Consider the following 23,216-nt stretch of genomic DNA (forward strand, 5'->3'; position numbering starts at 1 on the left):
GTCTATGTTGTTTGCAGTTGGACCCAACTTGTAAACGAGTATAGACAGTACTGTTATGTATATTTTATCTTTTCTTCCATGATTGTAGAATGTAAGGGTCATTTGTAAACAACATATTATATAGCTAACTTTTGTCCATTATTTCAGATAATACTTTAAAATAATGATCATTTGTTGTTGTTGTAGGGTTTAATGCCATTTTTCAGCACATGATAGACTATACATGGCAGCCAGTATTAATGGTGGACTAAAAACCTGGGAAAACCTCAGAAAGAACCACCAACCCATGAGAAGCTACTGGCAAGCTTTCTCACATGCCCACATTAGCCGAATCCGAGACTCGAACCCATGCAAACAGAGGTGAGATGGCAGTGATCCGTAATGGAGAGCGCTTTAGACCACTCTGCCACTCGGAGCCCCATTATCATTTGTAAACAACTTGTTTACTTGGCTTTGAGTTCAGGATGTTGATTTTTCCCTTGGAAAAACTTTGTCTACCTGATTTTGTCAGGTTGTTTGCTAAAACTTAAGGAAACAGACCTGACCTTGTTTACAAACTTGATGGAAATGTCCAAAGTCCAAGGCATTTTGTTGCACCATAAGTCTATAGATAAGGAAGATGAAGTTAATAGTTATTCATTCTTCATGTAATATCAGTCTTTATGGGCTCACTTTTAGTTGTGTTCATATATAATTTGAGAGGAATTATTTATTTAAATTATTTATTGGAATTAAAAATTGTGAATTCATTCAGAAACATTCTGGGTTATATCATTGTGATACATCAGGACTAGTGGTACATCAGGGTATTCAAGCCTATTGGTACATCAGCTGATTCAAGACCTGGAATTCTTTCAGAAGAATATACTTTTGGTCTTGTGTTAGAACTGTTAGTATTATATGGGATTTAATTCAAAATACTCTAAATTCCTCTGTGGAACTTAAGAAAAGTTTTTGAATTTTTCTAAAGTTATTGGTTTTGTTTTTTCTGTTCCTTTGTTTAAGACCATAGAGTTGTAACAGTACTCCATATTATAGCAACATTAAATTTTTTTTTAATGCCAAACCTGGAAAACAGCTGCCTCACTTGGCACTCAGCATTAAGAGGTGAGTGTTAGGACTGGTTGGCCTGGTATCGGGATAATGTGACTTAGTGGGACATCATGCTACATGTCTGAGGCATGATGCCCCAGTGCTAGACATCACTATAAACTGCCACAATGCAGATATCGTAGTGATATGACTGAAATATTGTTAAAGCTACATTAATAATACAAATCACACACCAAACCTGGAAAATGCCTTTGGAAGATAAATTTGTATGTATTCTTTAGGAACAAATTGTCCATGAACCATTTACTCAAAATGTTTTGAGCACAAAACTCAAAGTGTTTGAATCTTAATGTTCCATTAATTTGATCTGAATGGAGTCAGTCACCTTGATTCTTTTCTGCACATCAGTTTGAAGGTTTAGCTGCCAGATTTGCACAGAATGTACTAATTAGGTCTATAAGTTGGTCACACTTAACCTGGAAAAAGCCTTTGGAAGATAAATGTGTACATATTCTTTAGGAACAAATGATCCAGGTATCATTTTTCAAAAGTATTTGAGCTCAAAACTTTAAAGTCCTTGAACCTTAATGTTCCATAACTAAGATTTGAATGGAGTCGCAGTCACCTTATTTCTGCACATCAGTTTGAAGGTTTAGCTGCCAACTTTGCACAGATTGTGTTTTAATTAGGTCTGTAAGTTGGCATCACTTATGATTTTACTTTTTGTACAATAATTTCTTCATAGTGGGTCATTGGTTGTGAACTCTAGACGGGTATTGGAGAAGCTTTATTTTGGATTGCAGGAGATAACATAGTTGGTTGCCATTTGCTGTTGTATATGACATCATTCTAAAATACGTGGGCCAGCCACTAATGTGTATGGTCACAAAGTATAATTCAATACAGAAGAGGGTATTATTGTTTTATTTTTTAAAATTTTTAAATGAACAAAGCTGCAGAAAATAATGGTCTACTGATTACATTGTGTCAAACCAGGAATTATTCAGAAGAGCTTTTCAAGCAGGCATTACTGCTTATTGACCAGGAAGTATTATGGTGAGCTTTCCAAGTAGGCCTTACTGTCCATAGACCAGGAAGTATTATGAAGAACTTTTCAAATAGGCCTTACTGTCCGTATACCAGAAAGTATTGGAAGAGCTTTCTGTGTAGGTCTTAGTGTCCTTTGACCAGGAAGTATTATGAAGAGCTTTTTCAAGTAGGCCTTACTGCATATAGATCAGGAGATATTATGCAGAGCTTTCCAAGTAGGCCTTACTGCATATAGATCAGGAGGTATACCAGAAAGTATTTGAACAGCTTTTCTTGTAGGCCTTACTGTCCATAGATCAGAAAGTATTATGAAGAGCTTTCCAAGTAGGCCTTACTGCATATAGATCAGGAAGTATTATGAAGAGCTTTCCAAGTAGGCCTTACTGTCCATAGATCAGGAAGTATTATGAAGAGCTTTTCAAGTAGGCCTTACTGTCCATAGATCAGGAAGTGTTATGAAGAGCTTTTCAAGTAGGTCTTACTGCACATAAAATAGTATTATGAAGAGCTTTCTAAATAGGCTATATTGCTTATAGACCAGAAAGTTTTATGAAGAGCTGTCTGTGTAGGCTCTACTGTTCATAGACCAGGAATTATGAAGTAGGCCATACTGTTCATAAACCTGGAATAATTATGAAGTAGGCCATACTGTTCATAGACCGGGAATTATTATGAAGTAAGCCATACTGTTCATAGACCAGGAATTATTATGAAGTAGGCCATACTGTTCACAGACGAGGAATTATTATGAAGTAGGCCATACTGTTCATAGACCAGGAATTATTATGAAGTAGGCCATACTGTTCATAGATCAGGAATTATTATGAAGTAGGCCATACTGTTCATAGACCAGGAATTATTATGAAGTAGGCCATACTGTTCATAGACCAGGAATTATTATGAAGTAGGCCATACTGTTCATAGACCAGGAATTATTATGAAGTAGGCCATACTGTTCATAGACCAGGAATTATTATGAAGTAGGCCATACTGTTCACAGACCAGGAATTATTATGAAGTAGGCCATACTGTTCATAGACCAGGAATTATTATGAAGTAGGCCATACTGTTCATAGACCAGAAATTATTATGAAGTAGGCCATACTGTTCATAGACCAGGAATTATTATGAAGTAGGCCATACTGTTCATAGACCAGGAATTATTATGAAGTAGGCCATACTGTTCATAGACCAGGAATTATTATGAAGTAGGCCATACTGTTCACAGACGAGGAATTATTATGAAGTAGGCCATGCTGTTCACAGACGAGGAATTATTATGAAGTAGGCCATACTGTTCATAGACCAGGAATTATTATGATGTAGGCCATACTGTTCATAGACCAGGAATTATTATGAAGTAGGCCATACTGTTCATAGACCAGGAACTATTATGAAGTAGGCCATACTGTTCATAGACCAGGAACTATTATGAAGTAGGCCATACTGTTCATAAACCAGGAATTATTATGAAGTAGGCCATACTGTTCATAGACCAGGAATTATTATGAAGTAGGCCATACTGTTCATAGACCAGGAAGTATTCTGATGAGCTTTCCAATTTGACCCTGCTGCTCATCCTTCCAAACATCATTTTGGCAGTCAAAGGGACAAAGATGAGAAAGAGAGAGGAGAAAGAGAGACAATATTAGAAAATATAAGTTATCTCTTTCATAGGGAACAGAAATGCAGAATATAAACATATTTACTTCGTACTTTTGATTGCCAATGACTTGAAAATGATGCTGTAGAAGAGGATAATAAAAAAAATATGTGGTTTTCAGGCATTAAAGATTCCAACATAAGTTCAGTGAGAAACCTCCATATTTGACTTTTAAAGACAGGACGTTGTTTTTACTTGACAGTATGGAACATGGGGATCGACAGTTTATTATAACTATTCTTGTTGCAAAGAGGTGACAGGAATTTTTTTTTACAAAAAAGAGTCACCTGCCCCCTTTTTCAGAGATAAAATGGTGCTGATTTTATAAATAGAACAATATACTCTGAGTTCATTTATATTTGTTGTTATCACAGAATAATTACTGTTTGTATTTGTTGTTATCACAGAATAATTACTGTTTGTATTTGTTGTTATCACAGAATAATTACTGTTTGTTGGGTCTTTAAATCTTGTTTGTAGCAATTAAAGTGACAGTAATGTGTTGACTGCTATTGAGTTCAAACAGCTGAGTGGGGTTTTTTTGAAGACTCATTACAACATCTACTGAAAATACACTGATTTAGTGAAGGTAATTTAAAGGAATATCTTGGTTGATATTCTCATGAGTTCTGACATTGTAAAGAAGATAATTCCGATGAATATCATGTGTGATATAGTCATGGGTTCTGACATTGTAATGAAAATAATTCAGATGAATATCATGTTTGATATTGTCATGGGTTCTGACATTGTAATGAAGATAATTCAGATGAATATCATGTGTGATATAGTCATGACTTCTGATACTGTTATGAAGGTGATTTAGAGGTATATAATGTGTGATATAGTCACGAGTTCTGACATTGTAATGAAGATAATTCAGATGAATATCATCTCTAATCTAGTCATGAGTTGGGACACTGTAATGGAGGTAATTTAGAGGTATAGTTGATAGAGTCATGAGTTCTGACTCTGTAATGAAGATAATTAAGGGGTATATAATGTCTGATATAGTCACAAGTTCTGACACTAATGAATGTAATTTAGAGGCATATCATAGTTGATATAGTCATGAGTTCTGATACTGTAATGAATGTAATTTAGAGGTATATCATAGTTCATACATGCCAACCGTCATGCTTTTGGCATAATCATTATGCTTTTTTTCACCAAATTACACATTATGCATAACTGTATTTGGATTACGCATTTTCGATATATCCCCCTCCAAAAAATGTTTATTTGTTTTCTCATTTTTATTAACATCCCATTAATCCTAAGACTTGCATGCACTTTCCTAACAGTATTATGTTCTATTTATAGCAGTTGCCCTACGTCAAGAAACATGCTGGTTTCTACTTTGAACTTTTGACCTCAGTTTCTATTTATAGCAGCTGTCTGGCTTAGTTAAGGAGAGAACAGACTGGTTTTCTAACTTTTGATCTTTGCTCACAGATTCTTTGTTCTAATTCAGAACAGAACCAGTCTGTAGGTATTTGGTGCTAAAAGTCAAGTCAGATTTATTTTAGTCGATGTGTGTTAGAGCAAAAATATTTTTCAAATAATTTAACAAATGGATTAGGTAAAGACGAAAAACCGATTCAGAGATGAATGCAAGAATTGCACAATACAGTGTTCCATTCTAGTAATCTTCATGAACCTTGCATGGCTGCATGGAAAGGATTTTAATATTGGTCATGGTGGTAAAACAAGAAACCTTGAATTAGCTCGTTTACTAACTCCAGTACTGAGGTAACTTCTTTTTATGCAGCAGAACTAAATTGTGGACAGAATTTTATAAATGCACATGCATTATCTACCTAGTTCTTAATAAAACACCGACAACCTCTTGCAGTAGAAGACTACATTGGTCCTTTGTTCAGACAGATGTTTCCTGATTCCAAAATTGCAGAAAATATGCATGTACAAGAACAAAATCATCTAATATTGTTAGGTGTTTAGCAGAAGATACTTCACTTAAAATTGCAGAAGCCATGGAAATTGGGCCATTTAGTATTGCAACAGACAGCAGTAGTGATAGTGACAAAAAGTTGAACCCAACCTGTGTAAGAGGCTTTGACAACGTAAAGGGCAAAGTCAGAGTGCTCTTCTGTCATTACCAGAATTAACAGTCGATTGTACTTGAGATTTTTAAAAATTTATTTGCTAGATAATATGTTGAATAAACTTAAGTTGGCATAATTGTATTAGGTTTTAAGCTGATACTGCATTAGTGATGACTGGAATTCATAAAGGAGTTGCATTCTATATTTTGAAAAATGTCTCCATCATTGTACATATCAGGTTGTCTCTTGTCATATGCACCATGTTGCAGGAAAAGCTGCGGATAAATTAGAAGAACTCCTGAAGTATCAAGTTCGCACATCACTCTACCTGACAATGAACTTCATATGGATAGAGTTGATTTTTTAAATCTTATTTCCCAGCTAAAAGATCCAACAACTGTAAGATATAAATTTCCTCTTTGTCAGGTTATGAAGGGAATATTGGTTCTTTAAAATTCGAGAGGGATAAATAAATCATTTTGTACATACATGCTCATTGAATTTTATCATGTTATATGTGGATTACTCATTTTCTGCTCGGACTACTCTTTTTGTCCACTTGGATTACACTTTTTCCTCGCCAGGGGTTGGCATGTATGATAGTTGACATAGTCATGAGTTCTGACACTGTAATGAAGATAATTATGGGGAACATCATGTCTGATATAGTCATGAGTTCTGACATTGTAATGAAGTTAATTTAGATGTATATCATAGTTGACATAATCATGAGTTCTGACACTGTAATGAAGATAATTTAGAGGAATATCATGTCTGATATTGTAATAAGTTCTGACACTGTAATGAAGTTAATTTAGAGGTATATCATAGTTGACATAGTCATGAGTTCTGATACTGTAATGAAGATAATTTAGGGGAAAGTTCTGCCTGAAATAGTCATGGGTTCTGACACTATTGAAGGTAGTTTAGGGGAATATCATAGTTGATATAGTCATGAGATCTGATACTGTAATGAAGATAATTTAGGGGAACATCATGGTTGATATAGTCATGAGTTGGGACACTGTAATGAGGATAATTTAGAGGATTATCATAGATGATATTGTCATGAGTTGGGACACTGTAATGAGGATAATTTAGAGGATTATCATAGATGATATTGTCATGAGTTGGACACTGTAATGAGGATAATTTAGAGGATTATCGTAGATGATATTGTCATTAGTTGGGACACTGTAATGAGGATAATTTAGAGGATTATCATAGATGATATTGTCATGAGTTGGGATGCTAATGAGAATAATTTAGAGGAATATCATAGATGATATTGTCATGAGTTGGGACACTGTAATGAGGATAATTTAGAGGAATATCATAGATGATATTGTCACGAGTTAGGACACTGTAATATGTGTTTATGTTTTTGGATTTTTGACAGTTTTATAAAGTAAAAGAGGTATCTGAAATACTAATTGATCACATGTACAAAGGAGCCACATTGATCCGGACACCTATGTTCCCAGTGAATATGTCCAGATTAATGAGTTTTCTGGATAACTGAATCCTGTACATTTTTATTTTATGATGTCATCAATCAGTATACATGTACATGTATATGCTAAATGTAAATGTACTGTATTCAATAATGGTTGAAATAAGTTGATGAATACATCTATTGACTCGTATTTATTTCACATTATTATTATATGCATTATAGTAAACTAATAAAATGCAGTCATTTATAAAAGACATATTTTACAGTTGTTATAGTTGTTAATGAGCTGATAATTGATGTCCTCATTTTATTCTGAAATGAAGCCCTATACTGTCCACAGCTTAAATCAGTCAACTGTATATCCATTAATAAACTGTGATTGTTACATACAGTTGGTAAGCAAAAAAGAGGCTTAATGACACTCTTAATTTATTAACCGTATGTTATGTCAAAAAGCATGCGCGATTTGATCCCAATGTGTTTATTTAATTATTAACACCCCACGTCGGCAACTTGCTAAAACAGACATTGTTTATACCATCGCTGGTTACAATATTGTCATGCTACTTAGTTTTTCCACCACTAGAATTTGATCAATCAGAGATTGATACATTGACACACCTCCAAATTTGCATAGGTGAAACTGTGATATCCAACTGACTGTATTTTCATATATGATTTTTCAAATTATCTTATTTTTGGTAGTAATTTTCCACTTTGGTTCCTGACTTTGATTTCTGGATCCAGAACGTGGATTTCTTGATTAACAGAGCAAATTAACATTTAGGAATTCTAATCCCATTGAATTATGTCCAGATAGCGAGGTTTCCAGATAAATGGAGTCTGGATTAGCAAGGTTCCTCAGTATACTAGCAATGCTGACAATATTATAGAAGCTGCAGTTCTCCATTATGCCATAAGTGATCATTATCATATATGCGGTACACAAAAATTAAGTACAAAAGTAAACTCTGCTATAACAAATCAAGTATTAATGCACAACTATTCCCTGAAGAACTGAAATAGATCCCTTGGACAATAAATATTCTTTCTCACGACCCATCAAATGCTTTTGACATTTGGATAGGTATGTTTACTGACATTTTGAATAACCATGCTCAAGAGAGTCGGGCATCAAAATCAGTCTAACTGGATGAATTGTAAGGGATGTATTGAATGCTGTTAAGACATGAGATGTATTTCAGAAATTAAAAGTTTCTGACAAATACAGATTATGAAAAAATAGAGTCATGGTAATGATTCCGAAAGCGAAGAAAATTTACTACTGCACTGAAATATCAGACAATACATGTATTATGAAAAGTCTTTAAAAAATCTTCACTGACTTAAGAGGCAAAGCTGTCAATAATCTGCCATTTGGATGTGTTAATGATGAAAATGGTAATATTCAGCAAGAACCTTTTGAAATTACAGATGCTATCAGTGATAACCTTGTGAACATTATCAAATAACTTGTGGATCTCAAAGATCAAGATTCTGTTGTGATGAATTAAATTGTCATATTTCTTCAAAATTTTGCCAAGATAAATTATTCAGAATGCCTCAGAAAAGTCTGTAATTCATTGTTATTTTTATCCTGCATTTTGAAGTGCTTTGGTTGTAAGTTCAGTTGCACCGAGACTATTTTTCTCATGCCATGGTCTAGCATTTGTATAAAATATATCCACAGTGCAGCAAGGGTTATGTGCATTCTCTGGTAATTGAGTTTGTATAAAATATATCTACAGTGCAGCCTGGGTTATATGCATTCTCTGGTAATTACATTTGTATAAAATATATCCACAGTGCAGCATGGGTTATGCGCATTCTCAGGTAGTTGCATTTCTACAAAATATATCCACAGTGCAGCATGGGCTATGTGCATTCTCTTGTAGTTGCATTTCTGCAAACGATATCCACAGTGCAGCATGGGTTATGTGCATTCTCAAGTAGTTGCATTTCAATGAAATGACAGGGAAGTTTTAGTTCGTGTTACCTTTCCAGAACCATAAATATCATGCCTGCTTTGCTATCCTGTGCTATAACACCAGAAACTAAACTCAATAAATGTTTATTTTGTGTCTAGATTTAAATTCTGCATTCTGCTGAATGCAGGTAATATTTTTCTTTGCACAGATCATCTTCAGGAAAAATGAGAGAGAAAAATAATGATCTTCTCAAGGACTAAAGTAGGTGCAATAACAGCTGACTTGGTTCTGTTAGTGATATCATATTTCATACATAATGGTCACTTTGCGAGATCTAAAAATGCATTCAAATTTAAAACAATTTCCTCTTTTGGAATATGCTCAGTTAAATTCCATGTTCTTTTGTATATTCATACCTAATATAGGATAATAAATATTTTTGCATTTTCCAAGTTAAGACATTTGTTAGAGAACCTTTCCATTTAAGCTTATCAAATTTAGTACTATGTACACAAGAGTAAGTGAAAGGCACAACAGTGTATGTACACGTACATTGTGGTGAGAGTGGAAATCAGAACAATGCATTCTACTCTGATGACAGAGGAACACAGAACTGTGATATGTACACTATAATGAGTTTGCGATATAATGAGTTTGCGGGCAGAATAGTACTCTGTACACAGTAGTGAGAGTGGATGGCAGAACTGCTATGTACAGTGGAGTGGATGGCAAAATAGTGTTGTGTACAGTGTGATGAGTATGCAAGGCAAAACAATTCTATGTACACTAGTGAGAGTGAATGGTGGAACAGTGCTATGTACACTAGTAAGTTTGCAAGGCAGAACAGTGCTATGTAGACTAGTGAGTTTGCAAGGCAAAACAATTCTAACTACACTAGAGTGAGAGTACACTAGTGAGTTTGCAAGGTTAAACAATTCTTTGTACACTATAGTGAGAGTGGATGGCAGAATAATGCTATGTACACAAAAATGAGTTTGCAAGGCAGTTCAATGCTTGTTTTTTAAACTCGTCACAAATTCATGATGAATTTTCGGATTTCATTTCATAGTGTTATTGAGAATTATCATACTTATTTGATAGGCAGTGCTTTCAAAGTAATGAAAAAATGCGATCTGGTTCTTTCTGTGATGTGAACAATGAGGAGCATATATCTGTTGGATTGAATGTAGGACTCAGGGGAGGTGGTGCATAACTCATTGAGATAGGAGTGATATTTAGTTTTATACGTTATTGATCATCTATCCCATACATAATTTTCTGCAATCATGGTTACTGGGGTCGGCTTACATTATGGTTAGTTGGATATGTGATTGATCTGCAATGGACATGTTTTTCTTGTCTCATCTTTAATTCTGTTTTCTGTTATTGTATTTGCTTCTGTCCAGCAAGCACAAATGCAGTGTCATCAACCCAGACGTAACATTGTATGGTAGATCAGGGTGTATAGTGTTCATTGTAGAAAAATAAATTTAAAAAAAAAATTAAGATTAGTGAGTTAAAAAGAAAGATCAAACGTGAAAATACAAATAAGTATTTTAAAAAATTGGGATGCTGCCGCAAGTTTTGAACCCACAATAACTTGTTTGGCAGCCATGACATAGAGAAAGACAAATGTGGGTTTTTATATATATGATTAATCTATGTTTATTTCTAAGCTGTTTTATGAATTTTCTAAGGTTTTGCTAATCAGATAAGTAAGAGTTTGATCTAGGTATGATAATCTGACATTCATATTTATTATACATCCACTACTGTATAAAGCTGAGCATGTTATGCCAAGATGCTGCTTTCCTAGTTCAGTTCTCTACCATCTACAGTTACAAGAAGCCTATCAATTTGGGCATCAAACAGTAAAAGGTCAAGGTCATTTTGAATGAAAGAAGAAACAATATTTCTGCATTGTAACGTTAATTCATTATCATAGCTGTGGACCAGACTTTGTGGATGACTTGTACTTGGGTTAAGGCGAAAGCCTATTGAATTTGGGGTCAAAAAAATGAAATGTCAAGATGACTGTGATGGACTGAAAGAAGATAATGGTTAATGCTTACAAAGTTTAGTTCCTGACAATGTACCTCCACCAGAGTACAAAACTGGCCTATATTTTGATTAAGAAAGAAGCCTTTTAATTTTGGGGGGTCAAAATATCAAAGGCCAAGGTCGCATAGACTGAAAGAAGAAAGTTAGTTTTCAGTTATAAGTTCTAGCCCACATACCTTGACCAAAGTTTGTGGAATGATTGTACATAAGCTATAACAGAAGCCTGTTGATTTTTGGGGTCAAAATGTTAAAGGTTGTGGAATAGAATAGTCCTGTTGATTTGGGGGTCAAAATGTTAAAAGTTAAGGTACTTGTGGCTCAAAGAAAAATTGGTTTCAGAGAATAAGTTTGTTAAAGTAAGTTCTTTGATCTGTTTGTATGAATGTCTTGCATGTAGTGTAGTTATAAAGCAAGCTTTAGATTCTGTGGATTGGATATATGTCATGGTTATATGGGCTTGTATTGTTGCTTATCATTTACCTACAAATCATACATGTACTATATAATCCTACACATGTAGGATTATATGGTACATGTATGATTTATAGGTAAATTGTTGCCAACAATACAAGCTTCTGAGGTCATGGCAAGTCTAATAAGAAAACAATGGTTTCTTTACAGTAAGTTTAGTCTAAAACAACAAATTTTCTGGTCATTGAGATGCACTGTTTAATAATCTCCAGTCAACTTTATACATGTAACTAGTCCCTGAAAAGAGGACTTTTAAACATGGTACAGGCATATAATGTAACATTCACAATACTCTTGTTAAACATTTACAGAGTGGGCATTTTATTTGGGTCCCATCTGCTGTGGCTAGCTAGATTATTAGCATTACTGTGCAGAAACAGCCCAACTTGGGTATATGTAAATGAAATTTGGTAAACATATTTCTGTTAATATGTACAGACAGACCTCTTTAGATTTTGATAGTATTTGAATGATTTTTTTTGTATTTTATAGGAAAACTAGACTTTTAGAAATCAGATTTTTTTGGGTACAAAACCTAATTGCAATATGTTTGTAATATAATACAGCAACCACTTGATCTTGGCTAATTAAATTTTAGATGACCTAATTAGATTTTGAAGCAGTTTGAGGAATTTGGGTATATGTTCAGTTTGTTGCACTTGTTGGACTTTTATTTTGTTTGTTTATGAAAACCTTGTAGACAATTTACCCAAAAGATTCCTTAACATTTACAAATAAAATTGGCATACATTTAGATGATATTTTTAAAGTTATTTTGCAATTAACTGAAATTTGCAAAGTTCTTGGATATTTTTTCCAAACTTATAATTGTTTTGATCAGCAGTGAGATTTTAACACGTTTCACAGACCCAAATCTTTGTAATAACAAAAATGAATATAAACAATATTTATTAATTATCATTATGATAAATTTGATCAACACATGAGTAATACAGGGGTATTTTGAGGACTGATCAACAAGTAAGTAGCCTGTTATGAAGCTCTTTTCATGACAACAATAAACATTATACAGATGATCTTTTCAAACATACTAACATGATTTAGTACTGCATTTTCCCGATTAGTTTTCACGTGGTATGGCACCATACCCTTTTGCTTGAGTACCATTCTTACTAGGTGTTGTGCCTTTTCTTGAATGCCTTGTTCCTGCTTACCATGCGCTATTTGAACTTTTTTTTTTATGCAGCACTATATGGCTTTAATTTGTCTATCGTTAGTACTGTGCGTCTGTGCCACTCTGTTGTAAAGGCAATAAGAATAGCAGTAATAATAAATAATAAAGATAAAATATCATATCTTTTTGACCATAGGATGTCAGGGTTTATTATTACCATGTCTTTTTTGGACATGCAGTAAACACTATAGGATAACAATAAATTGTTTTGAGATTAGCAACCCTCAAGAAAGATTTTTTAAATCTATATTCAACAATACCTAATACCTACTGTACATTTTCATCAGGGAATACCACTGGGCAAACTATGCTACTGGGTTGGGTGCCTCTCTACATGAGCTGGGTCACACGTTTGACCTGGCTCATACACCTACAGGAATCATGGCCCGAGGATTTGATGACCTTCACAAGGTCTTCACAGTTCAAAGGTCAAAAATGTCAGCTGATCACAGAAGTTACTGCAGCAGGGAGAGCTTACCCAGAAGTCTTTCCAGTGATGATTCTGAAGGTACTATGGTCATAAACAGTTATTCAAGAAGATATCAAGATGTTTGCTATGGGAGTCCATACAGAAAGGTACTGTAGAATTTACAGATTATATATTATGTATTCTATTATAAGGTAGTGTCATCCATAAGGCAGTATACTCTATGGCTTCCATGGACAGCATTATAGTGAGGAATACTGCATATGTATAAGGTATTCTATTATAAGGCAGTCTCATGCATAAGTCTATATACTCTATGGCTTCCATGGACAGCATTATAGCAAGGGAGTTTGGTATATGTAAAATGTATTCCATTATAATGCAGTCTCATCCTTGAAGCACAAACTCTATGGCTTCCATGAACAGCATTATAGCAAGGGAATACTGCCTATGTATAATATATTCTATTATTAGGCAGTCTTATATATATAAGGCTATGTACTTTATGGCTTCCATGCACCGCATTATTGTGAGGGAGTACTGTATATGTATAGTGTATTTCATTATAAGGTAGTTTCATCCATAAGGCAGTATACACTGTGGCAGCATTATAGTGAGGGAGTACTGCCTATGTATAATGTATTCTATTATACAGTAGCATCATACGTATGGCAGTATACTCTGAGGCTCTCATGGATAGTATTATAATGAGGGAGTGTATTATATGTACACTGTATTCCATTATATCCATTGTAAGGTGGTAAGGCTGTCTCATTCGTAAGGCAGTATACTCAAAGGCACCAATGGACAACATTATAGTGAGAGAGTGCTGTATATGTATATTGTACTCCATTATAAGTCTGTATGATGCAGTGGGAATTATAACATGTATCAAAGGATGAAACATTGTCATATTCAAAGCTTGATACAGGGAAATAATGGTCAGATATGATTGTTTTTTTCTTCAGAATTTTATTTCATATTATTCACTGTTAAGTTTGTAATTTTTTTTTACAGATTTAATTACTGTACAGTTTTTATCCAGAACGAATGTCAAAAGATAAATAATCATATGAAATAAATTTCTACATGAATAATCCCACTTATGTGGGATATGACTATTTCAAGCAAGAATTTACTAGGGTCTGGAGAGCTCAGTGAGCATGCACTTTCCTTGCACCTCTGCAGACCTAGGTTTGATCATTGGTTCAAATATATATAAGGATATATGGTCAGTTGGGGTTTAAGTGTCCTTGGTTTCTTCCACCTATAAAAATGCATCACACTGTCATTTGAACTATCAAGAGCTCATTAAGTAAGTTATCAGTGCAGTTGATGCTGCAAATATTATATTTTGGTTTCTGTTTTCAGCGTTTGCTATGATATTTGCAGGTAGTACACAGACGAAGTAGCAGTGGCAACAGCAACATTTATATAGCTCCATCTCCTCTGGTTATTAAACTGGAGTCAGGCTTTAGGCCACTCAAGAAACATTCCACAATGAGCATCCGTGTACAGAATTATGACGGTACAGAGACCCACCAAACCATTGTCAAAGATGGGCTGCGTGAGAGTATATCACAGGTTACGCTTGGCCAGAATGGGAAGCTTATAAGCAAGTCATCAAAAAGAGGTACTGTAAATTTATTTAAATTACGCATATTTGAAACTCAGATATGCATGGTTTTGCTGTTTGGAGTGTGTGGTATTGTCTAACTAATGTGAATTGTAATCTTGAAGCATCTTGAAACTTCCATGAAGCTAGCACATTAAAAACATGTTGTTAACATAAAGGTTTTGTGATTATAAGAAAATCAGGTTCTCTTCTAGAACTTACAATTATGGGAGGAAATTATCACCTCAATTTAAAAAATGGCTGGGGTTGGGGGGTTGGGTCTAATTGTAGGGAAGGTTAGATGAAGTAAAACAAGGTATGGCTTGCAGAAATGATTCATGATTTTTGCATATATCCTAGAATAGGCCTGACAAAAAATAAATCATGCAGCATCATAGGTTTTACCATGCATGCTTCTAAAGATTAGGCACTATACAAAGTCCCCATTATTATTATTATTATTATATTATTTTTACAATTTTTGCAAGTTGAAGTAGCTGATAATGTTATACTTCTGAAAATTAAGTTTGTTTTTCTTAAAGTAAATAATTTTTTAAAATCAGATTTAGTCATCTTGCTGAATTCTTAGATTTTATGCTTGTGAAATAGCATGGTTCACTGTATAATTACAGATATATGTGGTATTAGATGATGTAATGAATGGCATTAAAGTGAGGGAGGGCTGTATTTGTGGTATTAAATGATGTAATGAAGGACACTAATGAGATGGAACATAATAGTTCATATGGAAGGGATTATAACAAGTGAAATGTCAGCCTGCAATATTAGATTATTGATGGTATTATAATGAAGACAATATGGCTAAACTCTGCATTATAATGAGGGAGGATGGATTATGTAATATGAAAGCATTATAATGAAGAATGCCGCGTGTGTGATATTAGGTTATATAATGACTGGTTTTATCATTAGAGAGGTCTGTATTAGATTATACAATTTAAACATTATACTGAGGAATAGTTTGTGATATTTGATTCTATAATAAAGACATAATGAGGGAGAGGTTAATATTCTATGGTCAGTTATATAATGAATGCCTTTTAATGAGAGAGAACTATGTGAATAATAAGGTAGAGCTGAATATGTTAGATTATATACTGAGATATGTTATTTTGAGTGAGAACTGTATGTGGGATATTAGATTATATAATGAATGGCATTATAGTGAGGGAGAGAGACATGTGTGATATTAGATGATCAGTTAATTTATATGAATCAGACCTGAATTAGTCATACATTTAAAATATGTTGGATAGATGTTCTCAGCAAGGTATGAAATCATTATTCAGGTTGTCTTATCTGTCCTATTATAACAGTTCATAATGTTTGGGTCTTTTTTCAATGCTGTTACTTGAGTTTTAACAATTACTCAAAACATTATTAAATGACAGACCTTTACCTTTACCACAAATTAATGACTAGATACACTAAACAAAATATTGCTGCATTTTTGGAAGAACAGCTTTGAAATTCTTTGTGCAAATTTATATTTTAACTACATGAGAATTCTCTATGTAAACAATATAAATGCATGCTGATATCTTTGTTTTTTGAAAAGTAAAGATTAATAGTCAATCAAAATTTTGTAGCATTGCAGGCATAAAATCTTCCAAACCTTTAGTTCTCATCTCTGACAGAAATTTGCAATTAAGAGACTTATTGAAACATTATTGATTTAAATGCAAAAGCAATATAATGAATGCAATGCAGTCCACTGAATGCAGCAGTCTACTAAACAGCAATTTAATTGAGTACAGTGTTTACATTGCAATGGAATGTAATAAAGGTATTTGTTTATATTTGGTAAATAACATCTATTTCATCAAGTGAGAGAAAATAACAGATTAATGTCACTAATAGATTACCTGTCACTATTATTAAGCTTTGTTCTTTCTGCATGAAAAGACCTTGTCCATGCTAAATGCACCAACTTCCAATTCTAGAAATTTCTTAGAACATGTGCATTGACCCAGTCTGATTAGAACATGTGCATTGACCCAGTCTGATCTACATCATGAGCAAATGCTCCCTATAGTTTCCTCATTCTTTTCGTGATAACCATTAAGTCATGACATGGAAGATATATTATGAAGACAAAAATGCCTTTAGGTGCAGTGGTTTCATACCAGAGCTTGTCGTTAGTTCTTGATAGTGAATTGTAATAACCTCCATATTTATCCAATTAGAAATTGATAAATTGTAATATTAACATGCTAATTTTCTTGTGTATTAGTCATTTGACAATCCACCCACCGTTTCTCCCCTTTGTAAAGGCATATGACATTAATACAGTAATAGTACTCAATTTTGGTTCTCAAAAATTAACCAATTATAACATTTTTTTGGTTGCAACATAGGGTTCAGATATAGTCGTTATTGTTTGTAATTATTTTTACAGTAGTCCCCCTCTTAAATCCCCCCCCCCCCGACCAGCAGCCACCCTCTTCTTATGGCCAGAATACCTTGACACAGACGAGTTTGTATTCAGAAGTACCGCTCAAGAATGGCCACCCCTCTAACATGACCAGCATATTAGAACAAAAATGGAAAATGTTTCCCTCACGACCAGCCACTTTTTTCAAATCTATCCAGAACCAGTAATTTATTCATATCGTGGCATAAGGTAAGTAATCAGATTATCTCTATCATCGATACATGTCTCCCAATGTCAAGTTTCCATTGCTGAAAGAAATGTTGACTAAAGTACATGTAACACTAAGATTAATATTATATCAATGTCTATAAAAGCCGACATTTACAGGAAATGGGCTTAACAATTTTTCGACAGTGTTTTTTTGCTTCACACATCTGTCGAGTTCTTCTCTTGATGATTAGGCCTACAACCAGACATAATTGTCAAGATCATAACAGGGTCAGGATAGGCTAAAAAGAGACTTTGTGCATTAGCACACACACAGAAATGAACCATGAATAAATCAGGATACCAAAAACCCCAAAATCATGTGACAACACATTTATTGCTTCCTTTATGAAAAAGGCATTTTGTCCACTTGACAAAAATTTCATCAGCATAATTAAATCACATACAGTTTGCAACATCCGAATAAATCATTACCAAATATTAACATGTCATCATGTAAACGGAGACGTATTATTTTAGAAGAAAGTCGGTTATTCTACTCGATGACATTGGGTGAGGTGGGAAGGGGACTTGCCGAACAATTTTATGTAGGAAAGACTCAAATAAAACAATTTTATGTTGAAAAGACTTGAATAAACAACGTCATAACTGATAAGGAGGTTATTCAGCAGCAGTGGGAAAATGGAGCAAATGGAAAGAGAAATATGTATGTACCAAGATTTAAATTATGTTTTTGAATGGTTTTGCAGTGTGCATGACAACAGTACTCGCTCGCATATCATGCTTATGCCAAGAATAAGAACTATTAATGTACATTCAGTTGAAACAAGTCTATTATTACAACAAGAAGGACCTTTTAATAATTAATGTTACTTTTAAAAGAAGATATTAAATGAGGATATTAAATGCTTTGAAGTATGTAGCTTTCTTACTACGTACATTTCATATACTTCTCACAAAAAATTTAGTCATCTTCTGGAAATGCCACCCATTTTATAAGGCCACTTTCCCAGTGTAGAAGAGGTGGCCGTATATATGTGGGGAACCACTGTAATGTAATAATGTGGTTGTGACACAGAATCCTATAACTATAGTTTATTAATAGATTTTAAGTCCTTTTAAGCATGGCAGTGGTGTTTTAATAACATTACTCCAACACAATAATGATGTTCTGGTGTTTATAGTCATATGAGGAATAAACCGAATAAATTCTGACCTTCATGTTTACAGTACCAAAGCAGTAGTAAAGTGATGAATGATGCTGACACTTCCCTGTCATTGTATCATCAAATCTCTGTTTTTGTTAAGCTAAAATTTCTTGTTTCATAACTTTAATTTTTTTCAGATACATCGAACAGTTAACCACAGTTGGTCAGTGTGGGCATAGGAAAGGCCCATGAGACACTTATATTGTTTATTTTGTACAAAATGTTCATGAATGGACTCCTATCACGTGTTGTCTATGGTCAGACAACACTTACGACATTGCTTAAAGTCATCACACGTATATGAAGGGGGAGGAAAGAATGTTCTTCCCCATTCTGTCTTAATAAATCTCACATTTAAATTTACTTAAAATACTCGTACTGCCAAGGAGGCAGTAGCAGATATTTCTAAAGGGGTCTAGTGCACTCCCCTGAATAAACAAGGTAGGAGCGGCACCTTCCCTATATCAGATTGTGTCTGCCCAAATAAGACAGGGAAAGATAGCATATTCCAGAGAAATAATGATATTACATGTGAAATGATAACAGTTATTTCTATAGGGTTTGAGTGTAATCTTCCAAGTAAAGGAGGAAAGAGCAGCACCTTCCCGAAAAAACGTCCCAAAACAACAATAATAATAATAATAATGAGGACTTTGTATAGCGCCTAATCTTTAGAAGCTCTAATCACTTTACAACATTAGACAAACACCTATAGCATAAAAAACATATATAATGATATGATTACAAAAACAAACACCATAAAATTAGAAAACATTTAAAAAAAACACGCTGAACATATTTAAGGTAGGAAACATTATGTCTTTAAGTTTGTTTTTGCAGTCAAAATAAGTGAGTTTTAAGAGCACTCTTGAATGGGATCAATGTGTCTTTGTGTGTAAGTTTAGTGGGCAATTCATTCCACATTGCTGGGCCCTGGTATGCAAAAGAACGCTGTCCGACTTTGTTTTCATAGTGGGAATAATGAGTATACGATTGTCAGAAGAGGAGCATAAGTATCTTGCTGGTGTGTACACATTGGTGAGGTTGGATAGGTATGTTGGACTGGAGTCCATCAGTGAAACGTAGCACAGAGAACAAATTTTTTATTTAATTCTGAATTGAATGGATAGCCAATGTAGGGTGCAGAGCAGCGAGGAGGTGTTCTATGATCATGGCACTCAGAGTATGATCAGAGCAGCTGTGTTTTGAACTTTTTGAAGTTTGTGGAGTAGATATTGAGATGAACCAGACAGAATTGAGTTACAATAGTCCAGTCTTGAAAGTACTACTGAACACACAAGTGTTTTAGTGGCATCAACTGAAAGATATTTGTGAATGGAGCTGATGCATCCCAGAACTTCCAGAAACAAACTTCCTGAAATGTGATAGTGAGTCTTCTAAAGGATGTCAGGAAGGTGCCACAACTGGCTGAGTCCAAGTTCACTTCCCCAGCTAAATGATAGAGCAGAGTATCACTGCCCCACAAGCTAGCACAGTAATATCCATAGAGGGGATTACACTGAGCCCAAATATGGAGAATCCTTGCATCTTCCCATCAGGGAAGAACAAGACTTCCATGGTATCTAAGGTCAGGCTAAGAGAGAATCACGCAAACCCAAAAGGTTGATCCATCTTTCTACCTCTCCTAGTTATGAGGGCAATTCTCAAATCTGGATTACCATTGACCATAAGTGAAAGGTCATTGACCTGCCACTTACCACCGGATGCTGACAGACCTGATACAAGATATAAGTCTGCAAGACATGCAGAATCTAGGTATAGTACTAGCGATAGGTTTGAATACCCCCATTTCACTACATTGCCTAGTTGTCATATGACAGGGCAAGGAAATCAGACCATCATTCCTTACTTTCCCATGTTCCTATTCAATCTTTCTATTATATAGAGCTATCTCCTCAGGGAGAGAACTACATCTACCATGGGTGTCATCTTTGTGGCCTCCTGCATGTATGAGTGATGAGGTCTGACAACCATCACAAGTTCTGCAGAAAAGGTGATCAAGGGAGGTGAGGGATAATCCCCGTCCCAGTAAGATACCTAAGAGATGAGAAGAATTCTTCCTTTCTTGTCTTGGCACCCACTGAGGACAATTCTGTCACTTCCCCATTCTGAGATGCCGAATAGATATGTCTCTGCTTCTTGGCCTTCTCCACATAGGGTTTGTTTGGGCTGCAGTTTTCCTATTTCACACTGATTTTTGAAACAGGAAGGTGAGGCCTTGCTGGTTCTACTAGAGTCGGAAGAATTTACTGAAAGCCCAGAGGATAAAGAATGCCTAGCTCTTTGAAGTTCTCCAAATCTTTCACCACCACTGTTTCGAGAATGTTCGAGGTTGAAAACTTGGTCATTCAACATGGCTGTTAATGAAGTCTACTGCCTTCTTTCCCTGGCATGTGCCCATTCAAGTAACACTAAGATTCTGTCTTGTTTAGAGAAATGGTTAGGAGCAATGCCCAGACTGGATTTACTGCTACTTCCTCACTCTGATGGTTAGCAGGTTGAAAAACCGCTGAGCAAAGGTCAAGAAATGGTGAGACACAATAAAGAGTGGTCGGTCCCTGTGGCTACATTGAGATGTTTAATATCAGCCTCAAGTTATAAGGTTTTTTTCCCAGCCTGGCCATTGAAACCCCGTCAGTTGGATGCTGAAGCTTCTTAAGTGGGCATTTCAGTGAGGTCTTTTGCTTGCCTCCATTTTAAATCCTTTGAGATTTTAGAGCCAAAAGCCAGGTCATTAGAGAGGAAGTATTTCAGTTTTGAGCTATACTGTTCGGTCTAGCTTCAGTGTCCAGGATCTTTTACACATTCATGGGAGTAATAGCTGTGCACTTGAGATACATGGGGTTTACATTAATCCAGTATTTTAATGTCTGGCTACTACACGATACAAACAGACCCTAAGCAATCACATAGCCAATGAAAAGCGATGTATGTAACACAACTAGGCAGTATGTTATTGGAATATCACCTGGAAGTTGGTGTTTTAGGATATATTCAGATATAGCTTTCAAAATGTGTTTCCTACTTGAATTTCAGACAAAAACGACAAAAATCTTCAGGGGTTAATGTGTTAATGCTGAGAGCCTAGCAAGGCTGCTGTTAGTACCATTTTAAAAGTCTTTGGTATGACTCTGTCAGGGTTCAAACCATTGACCTCCCGCAGGTGGACGCTCTCTCCACTAGGCCACTGGAATGGTAAATGAAAAAGCTGTGTTCTTCATCCCAAAAAGGGTGCATAGAACATTTCAGAGGGCATTGCATCATGATGACACATGAAAGGTTAGTACCCATGCTCCTTCTCTCTACATGGTGTTTATCAACAGTCCAAAGGTATTACCCCCTTGGGTTGATCTCCTCTCATTACAAAGACATACACTAGTTCAGACCAATCCCCAGATCATCCACCTTCATGCTTTGTTTATCTCAAATGATCAGTCCACCTGGCAAAAGTTTCAAGCATGTTGCAGACTGCAAGATGATGTTCTACATCCAAGGTCTACAAGGCAAGGTAGAACATCTTCTGTGATTGTTGTGTTAGGAAATGCGTTAATCCTTGTAGCCCTATATATTTACAGTAGTGGATGTTTTTCCTATTTCTTTTGAAGATTAATCTTGTTCAGCCTCTGCGACCAAAGATTAAAGGGCTGCCGCTTCAAACACTCTTAAATTTTCCAAAGCTCAGTCCTTTGGATCAGATCTTTTTTATCAGATTGTATCAAGTATTTCAGACTACAGAGACAAGCATGTCCCTTGTTGACACCAAAACAGAACTTTTATGTGTTTGTGGGCATTGACAAAATATCCTGTGATCCTTTGAATGAGGCTTTTTTTGAAAATCTTGTGCTTAAAATTACATACAACTGAGGAAGTATGTTTACGTTTCAAGGGGAATTATAACTCCATTTCCCTTTTATGTCAGCCTGGTTTCCTTACTGACAACCATCTTCCATCAGTATTTCCATCACTGATTGAAATCCACAGTCTTAAGTCATATCTGTGCTTGGGATGATTGTGATAGACTTCTTTGCACAGTTAGGGCACATAATTTCTATTGAGCATTTGCTAAAGGGAGAATAAAGGGGTAGGAAATTGTTTTAGCTCCCCTTAAGGGGTTCAACTCGTGTTTCAGCATCCACCATCCCTTGATGGATTTCACTCACCATCAAGAGAGTTTTCGCATCTCTCACAACAAGAGACTTTTCTTCTTGATGACCACTGCCCTTGAAGTCAGGTCTTTTGATACTTCTTGGGCATATTTCAACCGTTCATCCTTAGACGATATTCTCTTCCTTTTACCTGCAGTATCTAACAACTAAAAATCAAGGTATTTTCTCTCTGGGTCCAGTCATCACTGCACAATCAGTGACCCTTACAAATGA

General features: G+C 35.1%; 1 protein-coding gene across 1 annotated transcript in view; it reads left to right on the top strand.

Annotated features, from left to right (window-relative positions):
• The window catches only part of LOC149775407 (uncharacterized), a 65,900-nt gene that overhangs the window by 28,842 nt on the left and 13,842 nt on the right, over positions 1-23,216 (top strand). The window contains exons 4-5 of the mRNA XM_089943351.1: positions 13,231-13,519; positions 14,763-15,003. Of these exons, the coding sequence (XP_089799477.1) occupies positions 13,231-13,519; positions 14,763-15,003 (530 nt within the window). The remainder of the gene's footprint in view (positions 1-13,230; positions 13,520-14,762; positions 15,004-23,216) is intronic.

This window comes from Sinohyriopsis cumingii, chromosome 19 (assembly GCF_028554795.1).
Source record: "Sinohyriopsis cumingii isolate HCF-2022 chromosome 19, ASM2855479v2, whole genome shotgun sequence".
NCBI lineage: Eukaryota > Metazoa > Mollusca > Bivalvia > Unionida > Unionidae > Sinohyriopsis > Sinohyriopsis cumingii.